Source organism: Haliotis cracherodii, unplaced genomic scaffold, assembly GCF_022045235.1.
Source record: "Haliotis cracherodii isolate W230 unplaced genomic scaffold, xgHalCrac1.p SCAF_3, whole genome shotgun sequence".
Classification (NCBI taxonomy): domain Eukaryota; kingdom Metazoa; phylum Mollusca; class Gastropoda; order Lepetellida; family Haliotidae; genus Haliotis; species Haliotis cracherodii.
Window position 1 is genome coordinate 68,492,926 of NW_027266286.1, and position 26,885 is coordinate 68,519,810.

Below are 26,885 nucleotides of genomic sequence, written 5' to 3' on the forward strand. Positions count from 1 at the left end.
ACTTAGGGGACGTAACTGTGGTCTCGGGCCTAGTCTATCTTAGAGCGAATCTGCTCCTTGACCATTCATATTGCGCTGGACTCTTGAAAAAAACAGAAAACAAACCAATTGGATTTGGTTTAGAGTGGGCTTTCTCTTGAGATCGTGCCGTTGTATTGGTGGATCGCTGCTCAACTGTATAAGCTCTTAATTCTATCGGCATTGCATGAGTGCATTGAGGCACGTGTCACAGTTTTATTTGGACATGCACACGGCTGTAATTATAAGCCAGGTGGACGTTTAGAGGCCATAATGATAGTACGATACTAAATGGGACTTCATGCATTTTCGGACAGAAACAGTCTACTTGCTTTGTTCAACATGTGTATAGGTTTATTGGCAGGCCTTCGAGGTTCCTAACCTTGGTGGGAATGATTCCAAAGTGACAATCACTATGCAGGACACTGAAAAGTAAGTAGGGAAACTAGCTCATACAATCTTGAATTTGATTGTACTTGAAGAAAATATAACCAAAGATATATTTACAATATAAACCACAGCTTTATTTGTACTCGTTGAGAAATAGACAGAATGAATGGATGCAGCATGGTGAGTGTAATCGACAAATATGATATCAAATGTCCAGCACTTGATGTGAATATGATGATCCTTGAATCTTTTAACCGTGGTGTCCGCCTCCATGACCACCACCTCCATGACCACCTCCTCCGTGACCACCTCCTCCGTGGCCACCACCTCCGTGTCCTCCTCCTCCTCCTCCATGGCCACCACCTCCGTGTCCTCCTCCTCCTCCTCCTCCTCCATGGCCACCACCTCCGTGACCTCCACCACCGTGACCGCCGCCTCCGTGACCACCACCACCACCACCGTGGCCGCCTCCGCCTCCGCCTCCGTGGCCTCCGCCTCCATGGCCGCCACCACCACCACCATGGCCACCAAGGGCGGAGCCAAGGAAGACTGTGAAGAATGTACAGAAACAACAATACATAAGTGGTCATATATGACAGGATACACACACACACAAAATCCGTCCACCATTCCTGATACAGTTTAGACCATGGTAGAAACTATCCTATTCATTACGTTGTCAGCAAATCGAAAAGCCACTTAAAACTCAGCAAGAGCTAATAAAGTTGATTATTACAAAGTTTAAGATTGCGAATTCTCATCAGATAAGGCACACTTACCCAAGACTACAACAACTGCAACGTTAAGAAGGCGCATCCTGTCAGTTACGTTGTTTATCCACGAGAGAATAAGCAATTTAAATGTCTCTTTTGGGATTCACAACGCCTTATATACATGTGGTACAGGAAATCAGGATGTTGAATGTAAATGCCCACATTGGAAGATTTTAGTAAATAAAATTCCAATGAGACTTTTTACAACTTTAGAGCGTGAAGAATGAATCTCTATTTTGTAATATCACATACGACACTGCCACCTGCCTCTCTGTATTAGGCATATCTTCCTGCATAATTATTAAATGCAAACTGTGTATTTGTGACCTAACCTGGCACCCTGTGGCTATCTCACTGCCGGGAAGCATGATAGATTTAGTGGTTCATCCAATGCAATTACAGCTACAGACCGTTTTGTGAAAAACTTGAATGGAGATAGAATATTTTAAATGAAGGATAAATGCTGACCTTTAGAATTTCGTTGGGTGCAAGTACTGAGTCTACTGAGCTACCATGACTTGGAGTCAAAGGACGTTTATCAACGTATGTCAAATACGTCTTTAAAAGCAGAGGTTGTGGGAAGCTAATTATTCATCTATTCATAATCAAACTTTAGGTGAAGTTGGATTTTTCAAGTGTGTGATATATTTCAAAGTTTGAATACCTGCCCGAATAATTTCAAAGTCTCATTATTTTCTACAATAAAACAGGGTGAAAGCTGATGATATACGCTCTTTGGTTTTCTGGCCTATAACACACGAATGAACACAGGGAAATCATTCCATCCCTGCCCACATTACTTTTCAAAGGAACTCTTCCATCTAAGTTTATCTCGTGTGTGTATATGTGTGTGTTTGGGAGTGTTTGGGAGTGTTTGGGAGAGAAAGTTCACGTCACATTTTATGCTATTTCGTAACTGGCCCAAACACTAAACAATGATGAAATGCATGAACATTTTCTAAAGAGTGGTAAAATCTCAGCTTTCGAACACCACATGTGGACAGGATATACTTATCCATCACACGAATACCTGATGAAACCACTATCTCCGCAGGAACATGGATGTGGTGGTAGTTTATGACAGGCACTAGGGGCTTCAACCGTCAATCTATGACCCATGTATGACCCCCTTCCTGCCAAGCATTACCCACACCCACCCACCAAGCTATAGCACCAGAGATGAACATTCATCTGGCGTCAGAGCACAATTATTCGTCATTCTTTGCTATCTACAGTGGCATGCCAATTCATACTGATTAATATCGCCCTTGCTGACTAACCTGTTACTTATCATTTGAACAGCAAAATACCAGTCTGGGTCCACCAGCTCGACTTCCAAGTAAACGCTGTCAACAACGGTCACTGAAAGTATCGAGCCGAAACACACCCATCGGCCTTCAACTGGGGGTCAAATCATGGGAAGTTCGAGTCAATATCATGCACACATTTTGGATCAAAACAAATTACCAACACAATACAATGTCCAATCTTGCATTTAAGCTATCACAAGTCACTCCAAACATATCTGACACAGACTCAACAAGCCATTCAAACGGGGGACTATATTCTCCTATTTACCTTCCGGGTCATGGTAAAACTTAGGGGACGTAACTGTGGTCTCGGGCCTAGTCTATCTTAGAGCGAATCTGCTCCTTGACCATTCATATTGCGCTGGACTCTTGAAAAAAACAGAAAACAAACCAATTGGATTTGGTTTAGAGTGGGCTTTCTCTTGAGATCGTGCCGTTGTATTGGTGGATCGCTGCTCAACTGTATAAGCTCTTAATTCTATCGGCATTGCATGAGTGCATTGAGGCACGTGCCACAGTTTTATTTGGACATGCACACGGCTGTAATTATAAGCCAGGTGGACGTTTAGAGGCCATAATGATAGTACGATACTAAATGGGACTTCATGCATTTTCGGACAGAAACAGTCTACTTGCTTTGTTCAACATGTGTATAGGTTTATTGGCAGGCCTTCGAGGTTCCTAACCTTGGTGGGAATGATTCCAAAGTGACAATCACTATGCAGGACACTGAAAAGTAAGTAGGGAAACTAGCTCATACAATCTTGAATTTGATTGTACTTGAAGAAAATATAACCAAAGATATATTTACAATATAAACCACAGCTTTATTTGTACTCGTTGAGAAATAGACAGAATGAATGGATGCAGCATGGTGAGTGCAATCGACAAATATGATATCAAATGTCCAGCACTTGATGTGAATATGATGATCCTTGAATCTTTTAACCGTGGTGTCCGCCTCCATGACCACCACCTCCATGACCACCTCCTCCGTGACCACCTCCTCCGTGGCCACCACCTCCGTGTCCTCCTCCTCCTCCTCCATGGCCACCACCTCCGTGTCCTCCTCCTCCTCCTCCTCCATGGCCACCACCTCCGTGACCTCCACCACCGTGACCGCCGCCTCCGTGACCACCACCACCACCGTGGCCGCCTCCGCCTCCGCCTCCGTGGCCTCCGCCTCCATGGCCGCCACCACCACCACCATGGCCACCAAGGGCGGAGCCAAGGAAGACTGTGAAGAATGTACAGAAACAACAATACATAAGTGGTCATATATGACAGGATACACACACACACACAAAATCCGTCCACCATTCCTGATACAGTTTAGACCATGGTAGAAACTATCCTATTCATTACGTTGTCAGCAAATCGAAAAGCCACTTAAAACTCAGCAAGAGCTAATAAAGTTGATTATTACAAAGTTTAAGATTGCGAATTCTCATCAGATAAGGCACACTTACCCAAGACTACAACAACTGCAACGTTAAGAAGGCGCATCCTGTCAGTTACGTTGTTTATCCACGAGAGAATAAACAATTTAAATGTCTCTTTTGGGATTCACACCGCCTTATATACATGTGGTACAGGAAATCAGGATGTTGAATGTAAATGCCCACATTGGAAGATTTTAGTAAATAAAATTCCAATGAGACTTTTTACAACTTTAGAGCGTGAAGAATGAATCTCTATTTTGTAATATCACATACGACACTGCCACCTGCCTCTCTGTATTAGGCATATCTTCCTGCATAATTATTAAATGCAAACTGTGTATTTGTGACCTAACCTGGCACCCTGTGGCTATCTCACTGCCGGGAAGCATGATAGATTTAGTGGTTCATCCAATGCAATTACAGCTACAGACCGTTTTGTGAAAAACTTGAATGGAGATAGAATATTTTAAATGAAGGATAAATGCTGACCTTTAGAATTTCGTTGGGTGCAAGTACTGAGTCTACTGAGCTACCATGACTTGGAGTCAAAGGACGTTTATCAACGTATGTCAAATACGTCTTTAAAAGCAGAGGTTGTGGGAAGCTAATTATTCATCTATTCATAATCAAACTTTATGTGAAGTTGGATTTTTCAAGTGTGTGATATATTTCAAAGTTTGAATACCTGCCCGAATAATTTCAAAGTCTCATTATTTTCTACAATAAAACAGGGTGAAAGCTGATGATATACGCTCTTTGGTTTTCTGGCCTATAACACACGAATGAACACAGGGAAATCATTCCATCCCTGCCCACATTACTTTTCAAAGGAACTCTTCCATCTAAGTTTATCTCGTGTGTGTATATGTGTGTGTTTGGGAGTGTTTGGGAGAGAAAGTTCACGTCACATTTTATGCTATTTCGTAACTGGCCCAAACACTAAACAATGATGAAATGCATGAACATTTTCTAAAGAGTGGTAAAATCTCAGCTTTCGAACACCACATGTGGACAGGATATACTTATCCATCACACGAATACCTGATGAAACCACTATCTCCGCAGGAACATGGATGTGGTGGTAGTTTATGACAGGCACTAGGGGCTTCAACCGTCAATCTATGACCCATGTATGACCCCCTTCCTGCCAAGCATTACCCACACCCACCCACCAAGCTATAGCACCAGAGATGAACATTCATCTGGCGTCAGAGCACAAGTATTCGTCATTCTTTGCTATCTACAGTGGCATGCCAATTCATACTGATTAATATCGCCCTTGCTGACTAACCTGTTACTTATCATTTGAACAGCAAAATACCAGTCTGGGTCCACCAGCTCGACTTCCAAGTAAACGCTGTCAACAACGGTCACTGAAAGTATCGAGCCGAAACACACCCATCGGCCTTCAACTGGGGGTCAAATCATGGGAAGTTCGAGTCAATATCATGCACACATTTTGGATCAAAACAAATTACCAACACAATACAATGTCCAATCTTGCATTTAAGCTATCACAAGTCACTCCAAACATATCTGACACAGACTCAACAAGCCATTCAAACGGGGGACTATATTCTCCTATTTACCTTCCGGGTCATGGTAAAACTTAGGGGACGTAACTGTGGTCTCGGGCCTAGTCTATCTTAGAGCGAATCTGCTCCTTGACCATTCATATTGCGCTGGACTCTTGAAAAAAACAGAAAACAAACCAATTGGATTTGGTTTAGAGTGGGCTTTCTCTTGAGATCGTGCCGTTGTATTGGTGGATCGCTGCTCAACTGTATAAGCTCTTAATTCTATCGGCATTGCATGGGTGCATTGAGGCACGTGCCACAGTTTTATTTGGACATGCACACGGCTGTAATTATAAGCCAGGTGGACGTTTAGAGGCCATAATGATAGTACGATACTAAATGGGACTTCATGCATTTTCGGACAGAAACAGTCTACTTGCTTTGTTCAACATGTGTATAGGTTTATTGGCAGGCCTTCGAGGTTCCTAACCTTGGTGGGAATGATTCCAAAGTGACAATCACTATGCAGGACACTGAAAAGTAAGTAGGGAAACTAGCTCATACAATCTTGAATTTGATTGTACTTGAAGAAAATATAACCAAAGATATATTTACAACATAAACCACAGCTTTATTTGTACTCGTTGAGAAATAGACAGAATAAATGGATGCAGCATGGTGAGTGCAATCGACAAATATGATATCAAATGTCCAGCACTTGATGTGAATATGATGATCCTTGAATCTTTTAACCGTGGTGTCCGCCTCCATGACCACCACCTCCATGACCACCTCCTCCGTGACCACCTCCTCCGTGGCCACCACCTCCGTGTCCTCCTCCTCCTCCTCCATGGCCACCACCTCCGTGTCCTCCTCCTCCTCCTCCATGGCCACCACCTCCGTGTCCTCCTCCTCCTCCTCCATGGCCACCACCTCCGTGACCTCCACCACCGTGACCGCCGCCTCCGTGACCTCCACCACCACCACCGTGGCCGCCTCCGCCTCCGCCTCCGTGGCCTCCGCCTCCATGGCCGCCACCACCACCACCATGGCCACCAAGGGCGGAGCCAAGGAAGACTGTGAAGAATGTACAGAAACAACAATACATAAGTGGTCATATATGACAGGATACACACACACACACAAAATCCGTCCACCATTCCTGATACAGTTTAGACCATGGTAGAAACTATCCTATTCATTACGTTGTCAGCAAATCGAAAAGCCACTTAAAACTCAGCAAGAGCTAATAAAGTTGATTATTACAAAGTTTAAGATTGCAAATTCTCATCAGATAAGGCACACTTACCCAAGACTACAACAACTGCAACGTTAAGAAGGCGCATCCTGTCAGTTACGTTGTTTATCCACGAGAGAATAAACAATTTAAATGTCTCTTTTGGGATTCACACCGCCTTATATATATGTGGTACAGGAAATCAGGATGTTGAATGTAAATGCCCACATTGGAAGATTTTAGTAAATAAAATTCCAATGAGACTTTTTACAACTTTAGAGCGTGAAGAATGAATCTCTATTTTGTAATATCACATACGACACTGCCACCTGCCTCTCTGTATTAGGCATATCTTCCTGCATAATTATTAAATGCAAACTGTGTATTTGTGACCTAACCTGGCACCCTGTGGCTATCTCACTGCCGGGAAGCATGATAGATTTAGTGGTTCATCCAATGCAATTACAGCTACAGACCGTTTTGTGAAAAACTTGAATGGAGATAGAATATTTTAAATGAAGGATAAATGCTGACCTTTAGAATTTCGTTGGGTGCAAGTACTGAGTCTACTGAGCTACCATGACTTGGAGTCAAAGGACGTTTATCAACGTATGTCAAATACGTCTTTAAAAGCAGAGGTTGTGGAAAGCTAATTATTCATCTATTCATAATCAAACTTTATGTGAAGTTGGATTTTTCAAGTGTGTGATATATTTCAAAGTTTGAATACCTGCCCGAATAATTTCAAAGTCTCATAATTTTTTACAATAAAACAGGGTGAAAGCTGATGATATACGCTCTTTGGTTTTCTGGCCTATAACACACGAATGAACACAGGGAAATCATTCCATCCCTGCCCACATTACTTTTCAAAGGAACTCTTCCATCTAAGTTTATCTCGTGTGTGTATATGTGTGTGTTTGGGAGTGTTTGGGAGAGAAAGTTCACGTCACATTTTATGCTATTTCGTAACTGGCCCAAACACTAAACAATGATGAAATGCATGAACATTTTCTAAAGAGTGGTAAAATCTCAGCTTTTGAACACCACATGTGGACAGGATATACTTATCCATCACACGAATACCTGATGAAACCACTATCTCCGCAGGAACATGGATGTGGTGGTAGTTTATGACAGGCACTAGGGGCTTCAACCGTCAATCTATGACCCATGTATGACCCCCTTCCTGCCAAGCATTACCCACACCCACCCACCAAGCTATAGCACCAGAGATGAACATTCATCTGGCGTCAGAGCACAATTATTCGTCATTCTTTGCTATCTACAGTGGCATGCCAATTCATACTGATTAATATCGCCCTTGCTGACTAACCTGTTACTTATCATTTGAACAGCAAAATACCAGTCTGGGTCCACCAGCTCGACTTCCATGTAAACGCTGTCAACAACGGTCACTGAAAGTATCGAGCCGAAACACACCCATCGGCCTTCAACTGGGGGTCAAATCATGGGAAGTTCGAGTCAATATCATGCACACATTTTGGATCAAAACAAATTACCAACACAATACAATGTCCAATCTTGCATTTAAGCTATCACAAGTCACTCCAAACATATCTGACACAGACTCAACAACCCATTCAAACGGGGGACTATGTTCTCCTATTTACCTTCCGGGTCATGGTAAAACTTAGGGGACGTAACTGTGGTCTCGGGCCTAGTCTATCTTAGAGCGAATCTGCTCCTTGACCATTCATATTGCGCTGGACTCTTGAAAAAAACAGAAAACAAACCAATTGGATTTGGTTTAGAGTGGGCTTTCTCTTGAGATCGTGCCGTTGTATTGGTGGATCGCTGCTCAACTGTATAAGCTCTTAATTCTATCGGCATTGCATGAGTGCATTGAGGCACGTGCCACAGTTTTATTTGGACATGCACACGGCTGTAATTATAAGCCAGGTGGACGTTTAGAGGCCATAATGATAGTACGATACTAAATGGGACTTCATGCATTTTCGGACAGAAACAGTCTACTTGCTTTGTTCAACATGTGTATAGGTTTATTGGCAGGCCTTCGAGGTTCCTAACCTTGGTGGGAATGATTCCAAAGTGACAATCACTATGCAGGACACTGAAAAGTAAGTAGGGAAACTAGCTCATACAATCTTGAATTTGATTGTACTTGAAGAAAATATAACCAAAGATATATTTACAATATAAACCACAGCTTTATTTGTACTCGTTGAGAAATAGACAGAATGAATGGATGCAGCATGGTGAGTGCAATCGACAAATATGATATCAAATGTCCAGCACTTGATGTGAATATGATGATCCTTGAATCTTTTAACCGTGGTGTCCGCCTCCATGACCACCACCTCCATGACCACCTCCTCCGTGACCACCTCCTCCGTGGCCACCACCTCCGTGTCCTCCTCCTCCTCCTCCATGGCCACCACCTCCGTGACCTCCACCACCGTGACCGCCGCCTCCGTGACCACCACCACCACCACCGTGGCCGCCTCCGCCTCCACCACCGTGGCCTCCGCCTCCATGGCCGGCACCACCACCACCATGGCCACCAAGGGCGGAGCCAAGGAAGACTGTGAAGAATGTACAGAAACAACAATACATAAGTGGTCATATATGACAGGATACACACACACACACAAAATCCGTCCACCATTCCTGATACAGTTTAGACTATGGTAGAAACTATCCTATTCATTACGTTGTCAGCAAATCGAAAAGCCACTTAAAACTCAGCAAGAGCTAATAAAGTTGATTATTACAAAGTTTAAGATTGCGAATTCTCATCAGATAAGGCACACTTACCCAAGACTACAACAACTGCAACGTTAAGAAGGCGCATCCTGTCAGTTACGTTGTTTATCCACGAGAGAATAAACAATTTAAATGTCTCTTTTGGGATTCACACCGCCTTATATACATGTGGTACAGGAGATCAGGATGTTGAATGTAAATGCCCACATTGGAAGATTTTAGTAAATAAAATTCCAATGAGACTTTTTACAACTTTAGAGCGTGAAGAAGGAATCTCTATTTTGTAATATCACATGGGACAGTGTCACCTGCCTCTCTGTATTAGGCATATCTTCCTGCATAATTATTAAATGCAAACTGTGTATTTGTGACCTAACCTGGCACCCTGTGGCTATCTCACTGCCGGGAAGCATGATAGATTTAGTGGTTCATCCAATGCAATTACAGCTACAGACCGTTTTGTGAAAAACTTGAATGGAGATAGAATATTTTAAATGAAGCATAAATGCTGACCTTTAGAATTTCGTTGGGTGCAAGTACTGAGTCTACTGAGCTACCATGACTTGGAGTCAAAGGACGTTTATCAACGTATGTCAAATACGTCTTTAAAAGCAGAGGTTGTGGGAAGCTAATTATTCATCTATTCATAATCAAACTTTATGTGAAGTTGGATTTTTCAAGTGTGTGATATATTTCAAAGTTTGAATACCTGCCCGAATAATTTCAAAGTCTCATTATTTTCTACAATAAAACAGGGTGAAAGCTGATGATATACGCTCTTTGGTTTTCTGGCCTATAACACACGAATGAACACAGGGAAATCATTCCATCCCTGCCCACATTACTTTTCAAAGGAACTCTTCCATCTAAGTTTATCTCGTGTGTGTATATGTGTGTGTTTGGGAGTGTTTGGGAGAGAAAGTTCACGTCACATTTTATGCTATTTCGTAACTGGCCCAAACACTAAACAATGATGAAATGCATGAACATTTTCTAAAGAGTGGTAAAATCTCAGCTTTCGAACACCACATGTGGACAGGATATACTTATCCATCACACGAATACCTGATGAAACCACTATCTCCGCAGGAACATGGATGTGGTGGTAGTTTATGACAGGCACTAGGGGCTTCAACCGTCAATCTATGACCCATGTATGACCCCCTTCCTGCCAAGCATTACCCACACCCACCCACCAAGCTACAGCACCAGAGATGAACATTCATCTGGCGTCAGAGCACAATTATTCGTCATTCTTTGCTATCTACAGTGGCATGCCAATTCATACTGATTAATATCGCCCTTGCTGACTAACCTGTTACTTATCATTTGAACAGCAAAATACCAGTCTGGGTCCACCAGCTCGACTTCCAAGTAAACGCTGTCAACAACGGTCACTGAAAGTATCGAGCCGAAACACACCCATCGGCCTTCAACTGGGGGTCAAATCATGGGAAGTTCGAGTCAATATCATGCACACATTTTGGATCAAAACAAATTACCAACACAATACAATGTCCAATCTTGCATTTAAGCTATCACAAGTCACTCCAAACATATCTGACACAGACTCAACAAGCCATTCAAAGGGGGGACTATGTTCTCCTATTTACCTTCCGGGTCATGGTAAAACTTAGGGGACGTAACTGTGGTCTCGGGCCTAGTCTATCTTAGAGCGAATCTGCTCCTTGACCATTCATATTGCGCTGGACTCTTGAAAAAAACAGAAAACAAACCAATTGGATTTGGTTTAGAGTGGGCTTCCTCTTGAGATCGTGCCGTTGTATTGGTGGATCGCTGCTCAACTGTATAAGCTCTTAATTCTATCGGCATTGCATGAGTGCATTGAGGCACGTGCCACAGTTTTATTTGGACATGCACACGGCTGTAATTATAAGCCAGGTGGACGTTTAGAGGCCATAATGATAGTACGATACTAAATGGGACTTCATGCATTTTCGGACAGAAACAGTCTACTTGCTTTGTTCAACATGTGTATAGGTTTATTGGCAGGCCTTCGAGGTTCCTAACCTTGGTGGGAATGATTCCAAAGTGACAATCACTATGCAGGACACTGAAAAGTAAGTAGGGAAACTAGCTCATACAATCTTGAATTTGATTGTACTTGAAGAAAATATAACCAAAGATATATTTACAATATAAACCACAGCTTTATTTGTACTCGTTGAGAAATAGACAGAATGAATGGATGCAGCATGGTGAGTGTAATCGACAAATATGATATCAAATGTCCAGCACTTGATGTGAATATGATGATCCTTGAATCTTTTAACCGTGGTGTCCGCCTCCATGACCACCACCTCCATGACCACCTCCTCCGTGACCACCTCCTCCGTGGCCACCACCTCCGTGTCCTCCTCCTCCTCCTCCATGGCCACCACCTCCGTGACCTCCACCACCGTGACCGCCGCCTCCGTGACCACCACCACCACCACCGTGGCCGCCTCCGCCTCCACCACCGTGGCCTCCGCCTCCATGGCCGGCACCACCACCACCATGGCCACCAAGGGCGGAGCCAAGGAAGACTGTGAAGAATGTACAGAAACAACAATACATAAGTGGTCATATATGACAGGATACACACACACACACAAAATCCGTCCACCATTCCTGATACAGTTTAGACTATGGTAGAAACTATCCTATTCATTACGTTGTCAGCAAATCGAAAAGCCACTTAAAACTCAGCAAGAGCTAATAAAGTTGATTATTACAAAGTTTAAGATTGCGAATTCTCATCAGATAAGGCACACTTACCCAAGACTACAACAACTGCAACGTTAAGAAGGCGCATCCTGTCAGTTACGTTGTTTATCCACGAGAGAATAAACAATTTAAATGTCTCTTTTGGGATTCACACCGCCTTATATACATGTGGTACAGGAGATCAGGATGTTGAATGTAAATGCCCACATTGGAAGATTTTAGTAAATAAAATTCCAATGAGACTTTTTACAACTTTAGAGCGTGAAGAAGGAATCTCTATTTTGTAATATCACATGGGACAGTGTCACCTGCCTCTCTGTATTAGGCATATCTTCCTGCATAATTATTAAATGCAAACTGTGTATTTGTGACCTAACCTGGCACCCTGTGGCTATCTCACTGCCGGGAAGCATGATAGATTTAGTGGTTCATCCAATGCAATTACAGCTACAGACCGTTTTGTGAAAAACTTGAATGGAGATAGAATATTTTAAATGAAGCATAAATGCTGACCTTTAGAATTTCGTTGGGTGCAAGTACTGAGTCTACTGAGCTACCATGACTTGGAGTCAAAGGACGTTTATCAACGTATGTCAAATACGTCTTTAAAAGCAGAGGTTGTGGGAAGCTAATTATTCATCTATTCATAATCAAACTTTATGTGAAGTTGGATTTTTCAAGTGTGTGATATATTTCAAAGTTTGAATACCTGCCCGAATAATTTCAAAGTCTCATTATTTTCTACAATAAAACAGGGTGAAAGCTGATGATATACGCTCTTTGGTTTTCTGGCCTATAACACACGAATGAACACAGGGAAATCATTCCATCCCTGCCCACATTACTTTTCAAAGGAACTCTTCCATCTAAGTTTATCTCGTGTGTGTATATGTGTGTGTTTGGGAGTGTTTGGGAGAGAAAGTTCACGTCACATTTTATGCTATTTCGTAACTGGCCCAAACACTAAACAATGATGAAATGCATGAACATTTTCTAAAGAGTGGTAAAATCTCAGCTTTCGAACACCACATGTGGACAGGATATACTTATCCATCACACGAATACCTGATGAAACCACTATCTCCGCAGGAACATGGATGTGGTGGTAGTTTATGACAGGCACTAGGGGCTTCAACCGTCAATCTATGACCCATGTATGACCCCCTTCCTGCCAAGCATTACCCACACCCACCCACCAAGCTACAGCACCAGAGATGAACATTCATCTGGCGTCAGAGCACAATTATTCGTCATTCTTTGCTATCTACAGTGGCATGCCAATTCATACTGATTAATATCGCCCTTGCTGACTAACCTGTTACTTATCATTTGAACAGCAAAATACCAGTCTGGGTCCACCAGCTCGACTTCCAAGTAAACGCTGTCAACAACGGTCACTGAAAGTATCGAGCCGAAACACACCCATCGGCCTTCAACTGGGGGTCAAATCATGGGAAGTTCGAGTCAATATCATGCACACATTTTGGATCAAAACAAATTACCAACACAATACAATGTCCAATCTTGCATTTAAGCTATCACAAGTCACTCCAAACATATCTGACACAGACTCAACAAGCCATTCAAACGGGGGACTATATTCTCCTATTTACCTTCCGGGTCATGGTAAAACTTAGGGGACGTAACTGTGGTCTCGGGCCTAGTCTATCTTAGAGCGAATCTGCTCCTTGACCATTCATATTGCGCTGGACTCTTGAAAAAAACAGAAAACAAACCAATTGGATTTGGTTTAGAGTGGGCTTTCTCTTGAGATCGTGCCGTTGTATTGGTGGATCGCTGCTCAACTGTATAAGCTCTTAATTCTATCGGCATTGCATGAGTGCATTGAGGCACGTGCCACAGTTTTATTTGGACATGCACACGGCTGTAATTATAAGCCAGGTGGACGTTTAGAGGCCATAATGATAGTACGATACTAAATGGGACTTCATGCATTTTCGGACAGAAACAGTCTACTTGCTTTGTTCAACATGTGTATAGGTTTATTGGCAGGCCTTCGAGGTTCCTAACCTTGGTGGGAATGATTCCAAAGTGACAATCACTATGCAGGACACTGAAAAGTAAGTAGGGAAACTAGCTCATACAATCTTGAATTTGATTGTACTTGAAGAAAATATAACCAAAGATATATTTACAATATAAACCACAGCTTTATTTGTACTCGTTGAGAAATAGACAGAATGAATGGATGCAGCATGGTGAGTGCAATCGACAAATATAATATCAAATGTCCAGCACTTGATGTGAATATGATGATCCTTGAATCTTTTAACCGTGGTGTCCGCCTCCATGACCACCACCTCCATGACCACCTCCTCCGTGACCACCTCCTCCGTGGCCAAAACCTCCGTGTCCTCCTCCTCCTCCTCCTCCTCCATGGCCACCACCTCCGTGTCCTCCTCCTCCTCCTCCATGGCCACCACCTCCGTGTCCTCCTCCTCCTCCTCCATGGCCACCACCTCCGTGACCTCCACCACCGTGACCGCCGCCTCCGTGACCACCACCACCACCACCGTGGCCGCCTCCGCCTCCGCCCCCGCCTCCGTGGCCTCCGCCTCCATGGCCGCCACCACCACCACCATGGCCACCAAGGGCGGAGCCAAGGAAGACTGTGAAGAATGTACAGAAACAACAATACATAAGTGGTCATATATGACAGGATACACACACACACACAAAATCCGTCCACCATTCCTGATACAGTTTAGACTATGGTAGAAACTATCCTATTCATTACGTTGTCAGCAAATCGAAAAGCCACTTAAAACTCAGCAAGAGCTAATAAAGTTGATTATTACAAAGTTGAAGATTGCGAATTCTCATCAGATAAGGCACACTTACCCAAGACTACAGCAACTGCAACGTTAAGAAGGCGCATCCTGTCAGTTACGTTGTTTATCCACGAGAGAATAAACAATTTAAATGTCTCTTTTGGGATTCACACCGCCTTATATACATGTGGTACAGGAAATCAGGATGTTGAATGTAAATGCCCACATTGGAAGATTTTAGTAAATAAAATTCCAATGAGACTTTTTACAACTTTAGAGCGTGAAGAATGAATCTCTATTTTGTAATATCACATACGACACTGCCACCTGCCTCTCTGTATTAGGCATATCTTCCTGCATAATTATTAAATGCAAACTGTGTATTTGTGACCTAACCTGGCACCCTGTGGCTATCTCACTGCCGGGAAGCATGATAGATTTAGTGGTTCATCCAATGCAATTACAGCTACAGACCGTTTTGTGAAAAACTTGAATGGAGATAGAATATTTTAAATGAAGGATAAATGCTGACCTTTAGAATTTCGTTGGGTGCAAGTACTGAGTCTACTGAGCTACCATGACTTGGAGTCAAAGGACGTTTATCAACGTATGTCAAATACGTCTTTAAAAGCAGAGGTTGTGGGAAGCTAATTATTCATCTATTCATAATCAAACTTTATGTGAAGTTGGATTTTTCAAGTGTGTGATATATTTCAAAGTTTGAATACCTACCCGAATAATTTCAAAGTCTCATTATTTTCTACAATAAAACAGGGTGAAAGCTGATGATATACGCTCTTTGGTTTTCTGGCCTATAACACACGAATGAACACAGGGAAATCATTCCATCCCTGCCCACATTACTTTTCAAAGGAACTCTTCCATCTAAGTTTATCTCGTGTGTGTATATGTGTGTGTTTGGGAGTGTTTGGGAGAGAAAGTTCACGTCACATTTTATGCTATTTCGTAACTGGCCCAAACACTAAACAATGATGAAATGCATGAACATTTTCTAAAGAGTGGTAAAATCACAGCTTTCGAACACCACATGTGGACAGGATATACTTATCCATCACACGAATACCTGATGAAACCACTATCTCCGCAGGAACATGGATGTGGTGGTAGTTTATGACAGGCACTAGGGGCTTCAACCGTCAATCTATGACCCATGTATGACCCCCTTCCTGCCAAGCATTACCCACACCCACCCACCAAGCTACAGCACCAGAGATGAACATTCATCTGGCGTCAGAGCACAATTATTCGTCATTCTTTGCTATCTACAGTGGCATGCCAATTCATACTGATTAATATCGCCCTTGCTGACTAACCTGTTACTTATCATTTGAACAGCAAAATACCAGTCTGGGTCCACCAGCTCGACTTCCAAGTAAACGCTGTCAACAACGGTCACTGAAAGTATCGAGCCGAAACACACCCATCGGCCTTCAACTGGGGGTCAAATCATGGGAAGTTCGAGTCAATATCATGCACACATTTTGGATCAAAACAAATTACCAACACAATACAATGTCCAATCTTGCATTTAAGCTATCACAAGTCACTCCAAACATATCTGACACAGACTCAACAAGCCATTCAAACGGGGGACTATATTCTCCTATTTACCTTCCGGGTCATGGTAAAACTTAGGGGACGTAACTGTGGTCTCGGGCCTAGTCTATCTTAGAGCGAATCTGCTCCTTGACCATTCATATTGCGCTGGACTCTTGAAAAAAACAGAAAACAAACCAATTGGATTTGGTTTAGAGTGGGCTTTCTCTTGAGATCGTGCCGTTGTATTGGTGGATCGCTGCTCAACTGTATAAGCTCTTAATTCTATCGGCATTGCATGAGTGCATTGAGGCACGTGCCACAGTTTTATTTGGACATGCACACGGCTGTAATTATAAGCCAGGTGGACGTTTAGAGGCCATAATGATAGTACGATACTAAATGGGACTTCATGCATTTTCGGACAGAAACAGTCTACTTGCTTTGTTCAACATGTGTATAGGTTTATTGGCAGGCCTTCGAGGTTCCTAACCTTGGTGGGAATGATTCCAAAGTGACAATCACTATGCAGGACACTGAAAAGTAAGTAGGGAAACTAGCTCATACAATCTTGAATTTGATTGTACTTGAAGAAAATATAACCAAAGATATATTTACAATATAAACCACAGCTTTATTTGTACTCGTTGAGAAATAGACAGAATGAATGGATGCAGCATGGTGAGTGCAATCGACAAATATGATATCAAATGTCCAGCACTTGATGTGAATATGATGATCCTTGAATCTTTTAACCGTGGTGTCCGCCTCCATGACCACCACCTCCATGACCACCTCCTCCGTGACCACCTCCTCCGTGGCCACCACCTCCGTGTCCTCCTCCTCCTCCTCCATGGCCACCACCTCCGTGTCCTCCTCCTCCTCCATGGCCACCACCTCCGTGTCCTCCTCCTCCTCCTCCATGGCCACCACCTCCGTGACCTCCACCACCGTGACCGCCGCCTCCGTGACCACCTCCACCACCACCGTGGCCGCCTCCGCCTCCGCCTCCGTGGCCTCCGCCTCCATGGCCGCCACCACCACCACCATGGCCACCAAGGGCGGAGCCAAGGAAGACTGTGAAGAATGTACAGAAACAACAATACATAAGTGGTCATATATGACAGGATACACACACACACACAAAATCCGTCCACCATTCCTGATACAGTTTAGACCATGGTAGAAACTATCCTATTCATTACGTTGTCAGCAAATCGAAAAGCCACTTAAAACTCAGCAAGAGCTAATAAAGTTGATTATTACAAAGTTGAAGATTGCGAATTCTCATCAGATAAGGCACACTTACCCAAGACTACAACAACTGCAACGTTAAGAAGGCGCATCCTGTCAGTTACGTTGTTTATCCACGAGAGAATAAACAATTTAAATGTCTCTTTTGGGATTCACACCGCCTTATATACATGTGGTACAGGAAATCAGGATGTTGAATATAAATGCCCACATTGGAAGATTTTAGTAAATAAAATTCCAATGAGACTTTTTACAACTTTAGAGCGTGAAGAATGAATCTCTATTTTGTAATATCACATACGACACTGCCACCTGCCTCTCTGTATTAGGCATATCTTCCTGCATAATTATTAAATGCAAACTGTGTATTTGTGACCTAACCTGGCACCCTGTGGCTATCTCACTGCCGGGAAGCATGATAGATTTAGTGGTTCATCCAATGCAATTACAGCTACAGACCGTTTTGTGAAAAACTTGAATGGAGATAGAATATTTTAAATGAAGGATAAATGCTGACCTTTAGAATTTCGTTGGGTGCAAGTACTGAGTCTACTGAGCTACCATGACTTGGAGTCAAAGGACGTTTATCAACGTATGTCAAATACGTCTTTAAAAGCAGAGGTTGTGGGAAGCTAATTATTCATCTATTCATAATCAAACTTTATGTGAAGTTGGATTTTTCAAGTGTGTGATATATTTCAAAGTTTGAATACCTGCCCGAATAATTTCAAAGTCTCATTATTTTCTACAATAAAACAGGGTGAAAGCTGATGATATACGCTCTTTGGTTTTCTGGCCTATAACACACGAATGAACACAGGGAAATCATTCCATCCCTGCCCACATTACTTTTCAAAGGAACTCTTCCATCTAAGTTTATCTCGTGTGTGTATATGTGTGTGTTTGGGAGTGTTTGGGAGAGAAAGTTCACGTCACATTTTATGCTATTTCGTAACTGGCCCAAACACTAAACAATGATGAAATGCATGAACATTTTCTAAAGAGTGGTAAAATCTCAGCTTTCGAACACCACATGTGGACAGGATATATTTATCCATCACACGAATACCTGATGAAACCACTATCTCCGCAGGAACATGGATGTGGTGGTAGTTTATGACAGGCACTAGGGGCTTCAACCGTCAATCTATGACCCATGTATGAACCCCTTCCTGCCAAGCATTACCCACACCCACCCACCAAGCTACAGCACCAGAGATGAACATTCATCTGGCGTCAGAGCACAATTATTCGTCATTCTTTGCTATCTACAGTGGCATGCCAATTCATACTGATTAATATCGCCCTTGCTGACTAACCTGTTACTTATCATTTGAACAGCAAAATACCAGTCTGGGTCCACCAGCTCGACTTCCAAGTAAACGCTGTCAACAACGGTCACTGAAAGTATCGAGCCGAAACACACCCATCGGCCTTCAACTGGGGGTCAAATCATGGGAAGTTCGAGTCAATATCATGCACACATTTTGGATCAAAACAAATTACCAACACAATACAATGTCCAATCTTGCATTTAAGCTATCACAAGTCACTCCAAACATATCTGACACAGACTCAACAACCCATTCAAACGGGGGACTATATTCTCCTATTTACCTTCCGGGTCATGGTAAAACTTAGGGGACGTAACTGTGGTCTCGGGCCTAGTCTATCTTAGAGCGAATCTGCTCCTTGACCATTCATATTGCGCTGGACTCTTGAAAAAAACAGAAAACAAACCAATTGGATTTGGTTTAGAGTGGGCTTTCTCTTGAGATCGTGCCGTTGTATTGGTGGATCGCTGCTCAACTGTATAAGCTCTTAATTCTATCGGCATTGCATGAGTGCATTGAGGCACGTGCCACAGTTTTATTTGGACATGCACACGGCTGTAATTATAAGCCAGGTGGACGTTTAGAGGCCATAATGATAGTACGATACTAAATGGGACTTCATGCATTTTCGGACAGAAACAGTCTACTTGCTTTGTTCAACATGTGTATAGGTTTATTGGCAGGCCTTCGAGGTTCCTAACCTTGGTGGGAATGATTCCAAAGTGACAATCACTATGCAGGACACTGAAAAGTAAGTAGGGAAACTAGCTCATACAATCTTGAATTTGATTGTACTTGAAGAAAATATAACCAAAGATATATTTACAATATAAACCACAGCTTTATTTGTACTCGTTGAGAAATAGACAGAATGAATGGATGCAGCATGGTGAGTGCAATCGACAAATATGATATCAAATGTCCAGCACTTGATGTGAATATGATGATCCTTGAATCTTTTAACCGTGGTGTCCGCCTCCATGACCACCACCTCCATGACCACCTCCTCCGTGACCACCTCCTCCGTGGCCACCACCTCCGTGTCCTCCTCCTCCTCCTCCATGGCCACCACCTCCGTGTCCTCCTCCTCCTCCTCCATGGCCACCACCTCCGTGTCCTCCTCCTCCTCCTCCATGGCCACCACCTCCGTGACCTCCACCACCGTGACCGCCGCCTCCGTGACCACCTCCACCACCACCGTGGCCGCCTCCGCCTCCGCCTCCGTGGCCTCCGCCTCCATGGCCGCCACCACCACCACCATGGCCACCAAGGGCGGAGCCAAGGAAGACTGTGAAGAATGTACAGAAACAACAATACATAAGTGGTCATATATGACAGGATACACACACACACACAAAATCCGTCCACCATTCCTGATACAGTTTAGACCATGGTAGAAACTATCCTATTCATTACGTTGTCAGCAAATCGAAAAGCCACTTAAAACTCAGCAAGAGCTAATAAAGTTGATTATTACAAAGTTGAAGATTGCGAATTCTCATCAGATAAGGCACACTTACCCAAGACTACAACAACTGCAACGTTAAGAAGGCGCATCCTGTCAGTTACGTTGTTTATCCACGAGAGAATAAACAATTTAAATGTCTCTTTTGGGATTCACACCGCCTTATATACATGTGGTACAGGAAATCAGGATGTTGAATATAAATGCCCACATTGGAAGATTTTAGTAAATAAAATTCCAATGAGACTTTTTACAACTTTAGAGCGTGAAGAATGAATCTCTATTTTGTAATATCACATACGACACTGCCACCTGCCTCTCTGTATTAGGCATATCTTCCTGCATAATTATTAAATGCAAACTGTGTATTTGTGACCTAACCTGGCACCCTGTGGCTATCTCACTGCCGGGAAGCATGATAGATTTAGTGGTTCATCCAATGCAATTACAGCTACAGACCGTTTTGTGAAAAACTTGAATGGAGATAGAATATTTTAAATGAAGGATAAATGCTGACCTTTAGAATTTCGTTGGGTGCAAGTACTGAGTCTACTGAGCTACCATGACTTGGAGTCAAAGGACGTTTATCAACGTATGTCAAATACGTCTTTAAAAGCAGAGGTTGTGGGAAGCTAATTATTCATCTATTCATAATCAAACTTTATGTGAAGTTGGATTTTTCAAGTGTGTGATATATTTCAAAGTTTGAATACCTGCCCGAATAATTTCAAAGTCTCATTATTTTCTACAATAAAACAGGGTGAAAGCTGATGATATACGCTCTTTGGTTTTCTGGCCTATAACACACGAATGAACACAGGGAAATCATTCCATCCCTGCCCACATTACTTTTCAAAGGAACTCTTCCATCTAAGTTTATCTCGTGTGTGTATATGTGTGTGTTTGGGAGTGTTTGGGAGAGAAAGTTCACGTCACATTTTATGCTATTTCGTAACTGGCCCAAACACTAAACAATGATGAAATGCATGAACATTTTCTAAAGAGTGGTAAAATCTCAGCTTTCGAACACCACATGTGGACAGGATATACTTATCCATCACACGAATACCTGATGAAACCACTATCTCCGCAGGAACATGGATGTGGTGGTAGTTTATGACAGGCACTAGGGGCTTCAACCGTCAATCTATGACCCATGTATGACCCCCTTCCTGCCAAGCATTACCCACACCCACCCACCAAGCTACAGCACCAGAGATGAACATTCATCTGGCGTCAGAGCACAATTATTCGTCATTCTTTGCTATCTACAGTGGCATGCCAATTCATACTGATTAATATCGCCCTTGCTGACTAACCTGTTACTTATCATTTGAACAGCAAAATACCAGTCTGGGTCCACCAGCTCGACTTCCAAGTAAACGCTGTCAACAACGGTCACTGAAAGTATCGAGCCGAAACACACCCATCGGCCTTCAACTGGGGGTCAAATCATGGGAAGTTCGAGTCAATATCATGCACACATTTTGGATCAAAACAAATTACCAACACAATACAATGTCCAATCTTGCATTTAAGCTATCACAAGTCACTCCAAACATATCTGACACAGACTCAACAAGCCATTCAAACGGGGGACTATATTCTCCTATTTACCTTCCGGGTCATGGTAAAACTTAGGGGACGTAACTGTGGTCTCGGGCCTAGTCTATATTAGAGCGAATCTGCTCCTTGACCATTCATATTGCGCTGGACTCTTGAAAAAAACAGAAAACAAACCAATTGGATTTGGTTTAGAGTGGGCTTTCTCTTGAGATCGTGCCGTTGTATTGGTGGATCGCTGCTCAACTGTATAAGCTCTTAATTCTATCGGCATTGCATGAGTGCATTGAGGCACGTGCCACAGTTTTATTTGGACATGCACACGGCTGTAATTATAAGCCAGGTGGACGTTTAGAGGCCATAATGATAGTACGATACTAAATGGGACTTCATGCATTTTCGGACAGAAACAGTCTACTTGCTTTGTTCAACATGTGTATAGGTTTATTGGCAGGCCTTCGAGGTTCCTAACCTTGGTGGGAATGATTCCAAAGTGACAATCACTATGCAGGACACTGAAAAGTAAGTAGGGAAACTAGCTCATACAATCTTGAATTTGATTGTACTTGAAGAAAATATAACCAAAGATATATTTACAATATAAACCACAGCTTTATTTGTACTCGTTGAGAAATAGACAGAATGAATGGATGCAGCATGGTGAGTGCAATCGACAAATATGATATCAAATGTCCAGCACTTGATGTGAATATGATGATCCTTGAATCTTTTAACCGTGGTGTCCGCCTCCATGACCACCACCTCCATGACCACCTCCTCCGTGACCACCTCCTCCGTGGCCACCACCTCCGTGTCCTCCTCCTCCTCCTCCATGGCCACCACCTCCGTGTCCTCCTCCTCCTCCTCCATGGCCACCACCTCCGTGTCCTCCTCCTCCTCCTCCATGGCCACCACCTCCGTGACCTCCACCACCGTGATCGCCGCCTCCGTGACCACCACCACCACCACCGTGGCCGCCTCCGCCTCCGCCTCCGTGGCCTCCGCCTCCATGGCCGCCACCACCACCACCATGGCCACCAAGGGCGGAGCCAAGGAAGACTGTGAAGAATGTACAGAAACAACAATACATAAGTGGTCATATATGACAGGATACACACACACACACAAAATCCGTCCACCATTCCTGATACAGTTTAGACCATGGTAGAAACTATCCTATTCATTACGTTGTCAGCAAATCGAAAAGCCACTTAAAACTCAGCAAGAGCTAATAAAGTTGATTATTACAAAGTTGAAGATTGCGAATTCTCATCAGATAAGGCACACTTACCCAAGACTACAACAACTGCAACGTTAAGAAGGCGCATCCTGTCAGTTACGTTGTTTATCCACGAGAGAATAAACAATTTAAATGTCTCTTTTGGGATTCACACCGCCTTATATACATGTGGTACAGGAAATCAGGATGTTGAATGTAAATGCCCACATTGGAAGATTTTAGTAAATAAAATTCCAATGAGACTTTTTACAACTTTAGAGCGTGAAGAATGAATCTCTATTTTGTAATATCACATACGACACTGCCACCTGCCTCTCTGTATTAGGCATATCTTCCTGCATAATTATTAAATGCAAACTGTGTATTTGTGACCTAACCTGGCACCCTGTGGCTATCTCACTGCCGGGAAGCATGATAGATTTAGTGGTTCATCCAATGCAATTACAGCTACAGACCGTTTTGTGAAAAACGTGAATGGAGATAGAATATTTTAAATGAAGGATAAATGCTGACCTTTAGAATTTCGTTGGGTGCAAGTACTGAGTCTACTGAGCTACCATGACTTGGAGTCAAAGGACGTTTATCAACGTATGTCAAATACGTCTTTAAAAGCAGAGGTTGTGGGAAGCTAATTATTCATCTATTCATAATCAAACTTTATGTGAAGTTGGATTTTTCAAGTGTGTGATATATTTCAAAGTTTGAATACCTGCCCGAATAATTTCAAAGTCTCATTATTTTCTACAATAAAACAGGGTGAAAGCTGATGATATACGCTCTTTGGTTTTCTGGCCTATAACACACGAATGAACACAGGGAAATCATTCCATCCCTGCCCACATTACTTTTCAAAGGAACTCTTCCATCTAAGTTTATCTCGTGTGTGTATATGTGTGTGTTTGGGAGTGTTTGGGAGAGAAAGTTCACGTCACATTTTATGCTATTTCGTAACTGGCCCAAACACTAAACAATGATGAAATGCATGAACATTTTCTAAAGAGTGGTAAAATCTCAGCTTTCGAACACCACATGTGGACAGGATATACTTATCCATCACACGAATACCTGATGAAACCACTATCTCCGCAGGAACATGGATGTGGTGGTAGTTTATGACAGGCACTAGGGGCTTCAACCGTCAATCTATGACCCATGTATGACCCCCTTCCTGCCAAGCATTACCCACACCCACCCACCAAGCTACAGCACCAGAGATGAACATTCATCTGGCGTCAGAGCACAATTATTCGTCATTCTTTGCTATCTACAGTGGCATGCCAATTCATACTGATTAATATCGCCCTTGCTGACTAACCTGTTACTTATCATTTGAACAGCAAAATACCAGTCTGGGTCCACCAGCTCGACTTCCAAGTAAACGCTGTCAACAACGGTCACTGAAAGTATCGAGCCGAAACACACCCATCGGCCTTCAACTGGGGGTCAAATCATGGGAAGTTCGAGTCAATATCATGCACACATTTTGGATCAAAACAAATTACCAACACAATACAATGTCCAATCTTGCATTTAAGCTATCACAAGTCACTCCAAACATATCTGACACAGACTCAACAAGCCATTCAAACGGGGGACTATATTCTCCTATTTACCTTCCGGGTCATGGTAAAACTTAGGGGACGTAACTGTGGTCTCGGGCCTAGTCTATATTAGAGCGAATCTGCTCCTTGACCATTCATATTGCGCTGGACTCTTGAAAAAAACAGAAAACAAACCAATTGGATTTGGTTTAGAGTGGGCTTTCTCTTGAGATCGTGCCGTTGTATTGGTGGATCGCTGCTCAACTGTATAAGCTCTTAATTCTATCGGCATTGCATGAGTGCATTGAGGCACGTGCCACAGTTTTATTTGGACATGCACACGGCTGTAATTATAAGCCAGGTGGACGTTTAGAGGCCATAATGATAGTACGATACTAAATGGGACTTCATGCATTTTCGGACAGAAACAGTCTACTTGCTTTGTTCAACATGTGTATAGGTTTATTGGCAGGCCTTCGAGGTTCCTAACCTTGGTGGGAATGATTCCAAAGTGACAATCACTATGCAGGACACTGAAAAGTAAGTAGGGAAACTAGCTCATACAATCTTGAATTTGATTGTACTTGAAGAAAATATAACCAAAGATATATTTACAATATAAACCACAGCTTTATTTGTACTCGTTGAGAAATAGACAGAATGAATGGATGCAGCATGGTGAGTGCAATCGACAAATATGATATCAAATGTCCAGCACTTGATGTGAATATGATGATCCTTGAATCTTTTAACCGTGGTGTCCGCCTCCATGACCACCACCTCCATGACCACCTCCTCCGTGACCACCTCCTCCGTGGCCACCACCTCCGTGTCCTCCTCCTCCTCCTCCATGGCCACCACCTCCGTGTCCTCCTCCTCCTCCTCCATGGCCACCACCTCCGTGTCCTCCTCCTCCTCCTCCTCCATGGCCACCACCTCCGTGACCTCCACCACCGTGATCGCCGCCTCCGTGACCACCACCACCACCACCGTGGCCGCCTCCGCCTCCGCCTCCGTGGCCTCCGCCTCCATGGCCGCCACCACCACCACCATGGCCACCAAGGGCGGAGCCAAGGAAGACTGTGAAGAATGTACAGAAACAACAATACATAAGTGGTCATATATGACAGGATACACACACACACACAAAATCCGTCCACCATTCCTGATACAGTTTAGACCATGGTAGAAACTATCCTATTCATTACGTTGTCAGCAAATCGAAAAGCCACTTAAAACTCAGCAAGAGCTAATAAAGTTGATTATTACAAAGTTGAAGATTGCGAATTCTCATCAGATAAGGCACACTTACCCAAGACTACAACAACTGCAACGTTAAGAAGGCGCATCCTGTCAGTTACGTTGTTTATCCACGAGAGAATAAACAATTTAAATGTCTCTTTTGGGATTCACACCGCCTTATATACATGTGGTACAGGAAATCAGGATGTTGAATGTAAATGCCCACATTGGAAGATTTTAGTAAATAAAATTCCAATGAGACTTTTTACAACTTTAGAGCGTGAAGAATGAATCTCTATTTTGTAATATCACATACGACACTGCCACCTGCCTCTCTGTATTAGGCATATCTTCCTGCATAATTATTAAATGCAAACTGTGTATTTGTGACCTAACCTGGCACCCTGTGGCTATCTCACTGCCGGGAAGCATGATAGATTTAGTGGTTCATCCAATGCAATTACAGCTACAGACCGTTTTGTGAAAAACGTGAATGGAGATAGAATATTTTAAATGAAGGATAAATGCTGACCTTTAGAATTTCGTTGGGTGCAAGTACTGAGTCTACTGAGCTACCATGACTTGGAGTCAAAGGACGTTTATCAACGTATGTCAAATACGTCTTTAAAAGCAGAGGTTGTGGGAAGCTAATTATTCATCTATTCATAATCAAACTTTATGTGAAGTTGGATTTTTCAAGTGTGTGATATATTTCAAAGTTTGAATACCTGCCCG

General features: G+C 42.9%; 2 protein-coding genes across 2 annotated transcripts; both read right to left on the reverse strand.

Annotated features, from left to right (window-relative positions):
- Positions 1–3,245: 3,245 nt before the first annotated feature.
- LOC139474925 (uncharacterized) lies at positions 3,246–3,701 on the reverse strand. The gene has a single exon (XM_071258119.1). The coding sequence runs from the start codon at positions 3,699–3,701 to the stop codon at positions 3,246–3,248; it is 456 nt and encodes a 151-aa protein (XP_071114220.1).
- A 2,270-nt stretch (positions 3,702–5,971) lies between these two features.
- LOC139475656 (uncharacterized abhydrolase domain-containing protein DDB_G0269086-like) lies at positions 5,972–26,582 on the reverse strand. The gene is made up of 10 exons (XM_071258844.1): positions 26,547–26,582; positions 25,806–25,988; positions 23,007–23,186; positions 20,208–20,387; positions 17,409–17,588; positions 14,607–14,792; positions 11,730–11,981; positions 9,003–9,254; positions 6,348–6,527; positions 5,972–5,983 (listed from the first exon to the last, which is right to left on the reverse strand). The coding sequence occupies exons 1-10, from the start codon at positions 26,580–26,582 to the stop codon at positions 5,972–5,974; spliced, it is 1,641 nt and encodes a 546-aa protein (XP_071114945.1).
- Positions 26,583–26,885: the final 303 nt, after the last annotated feature.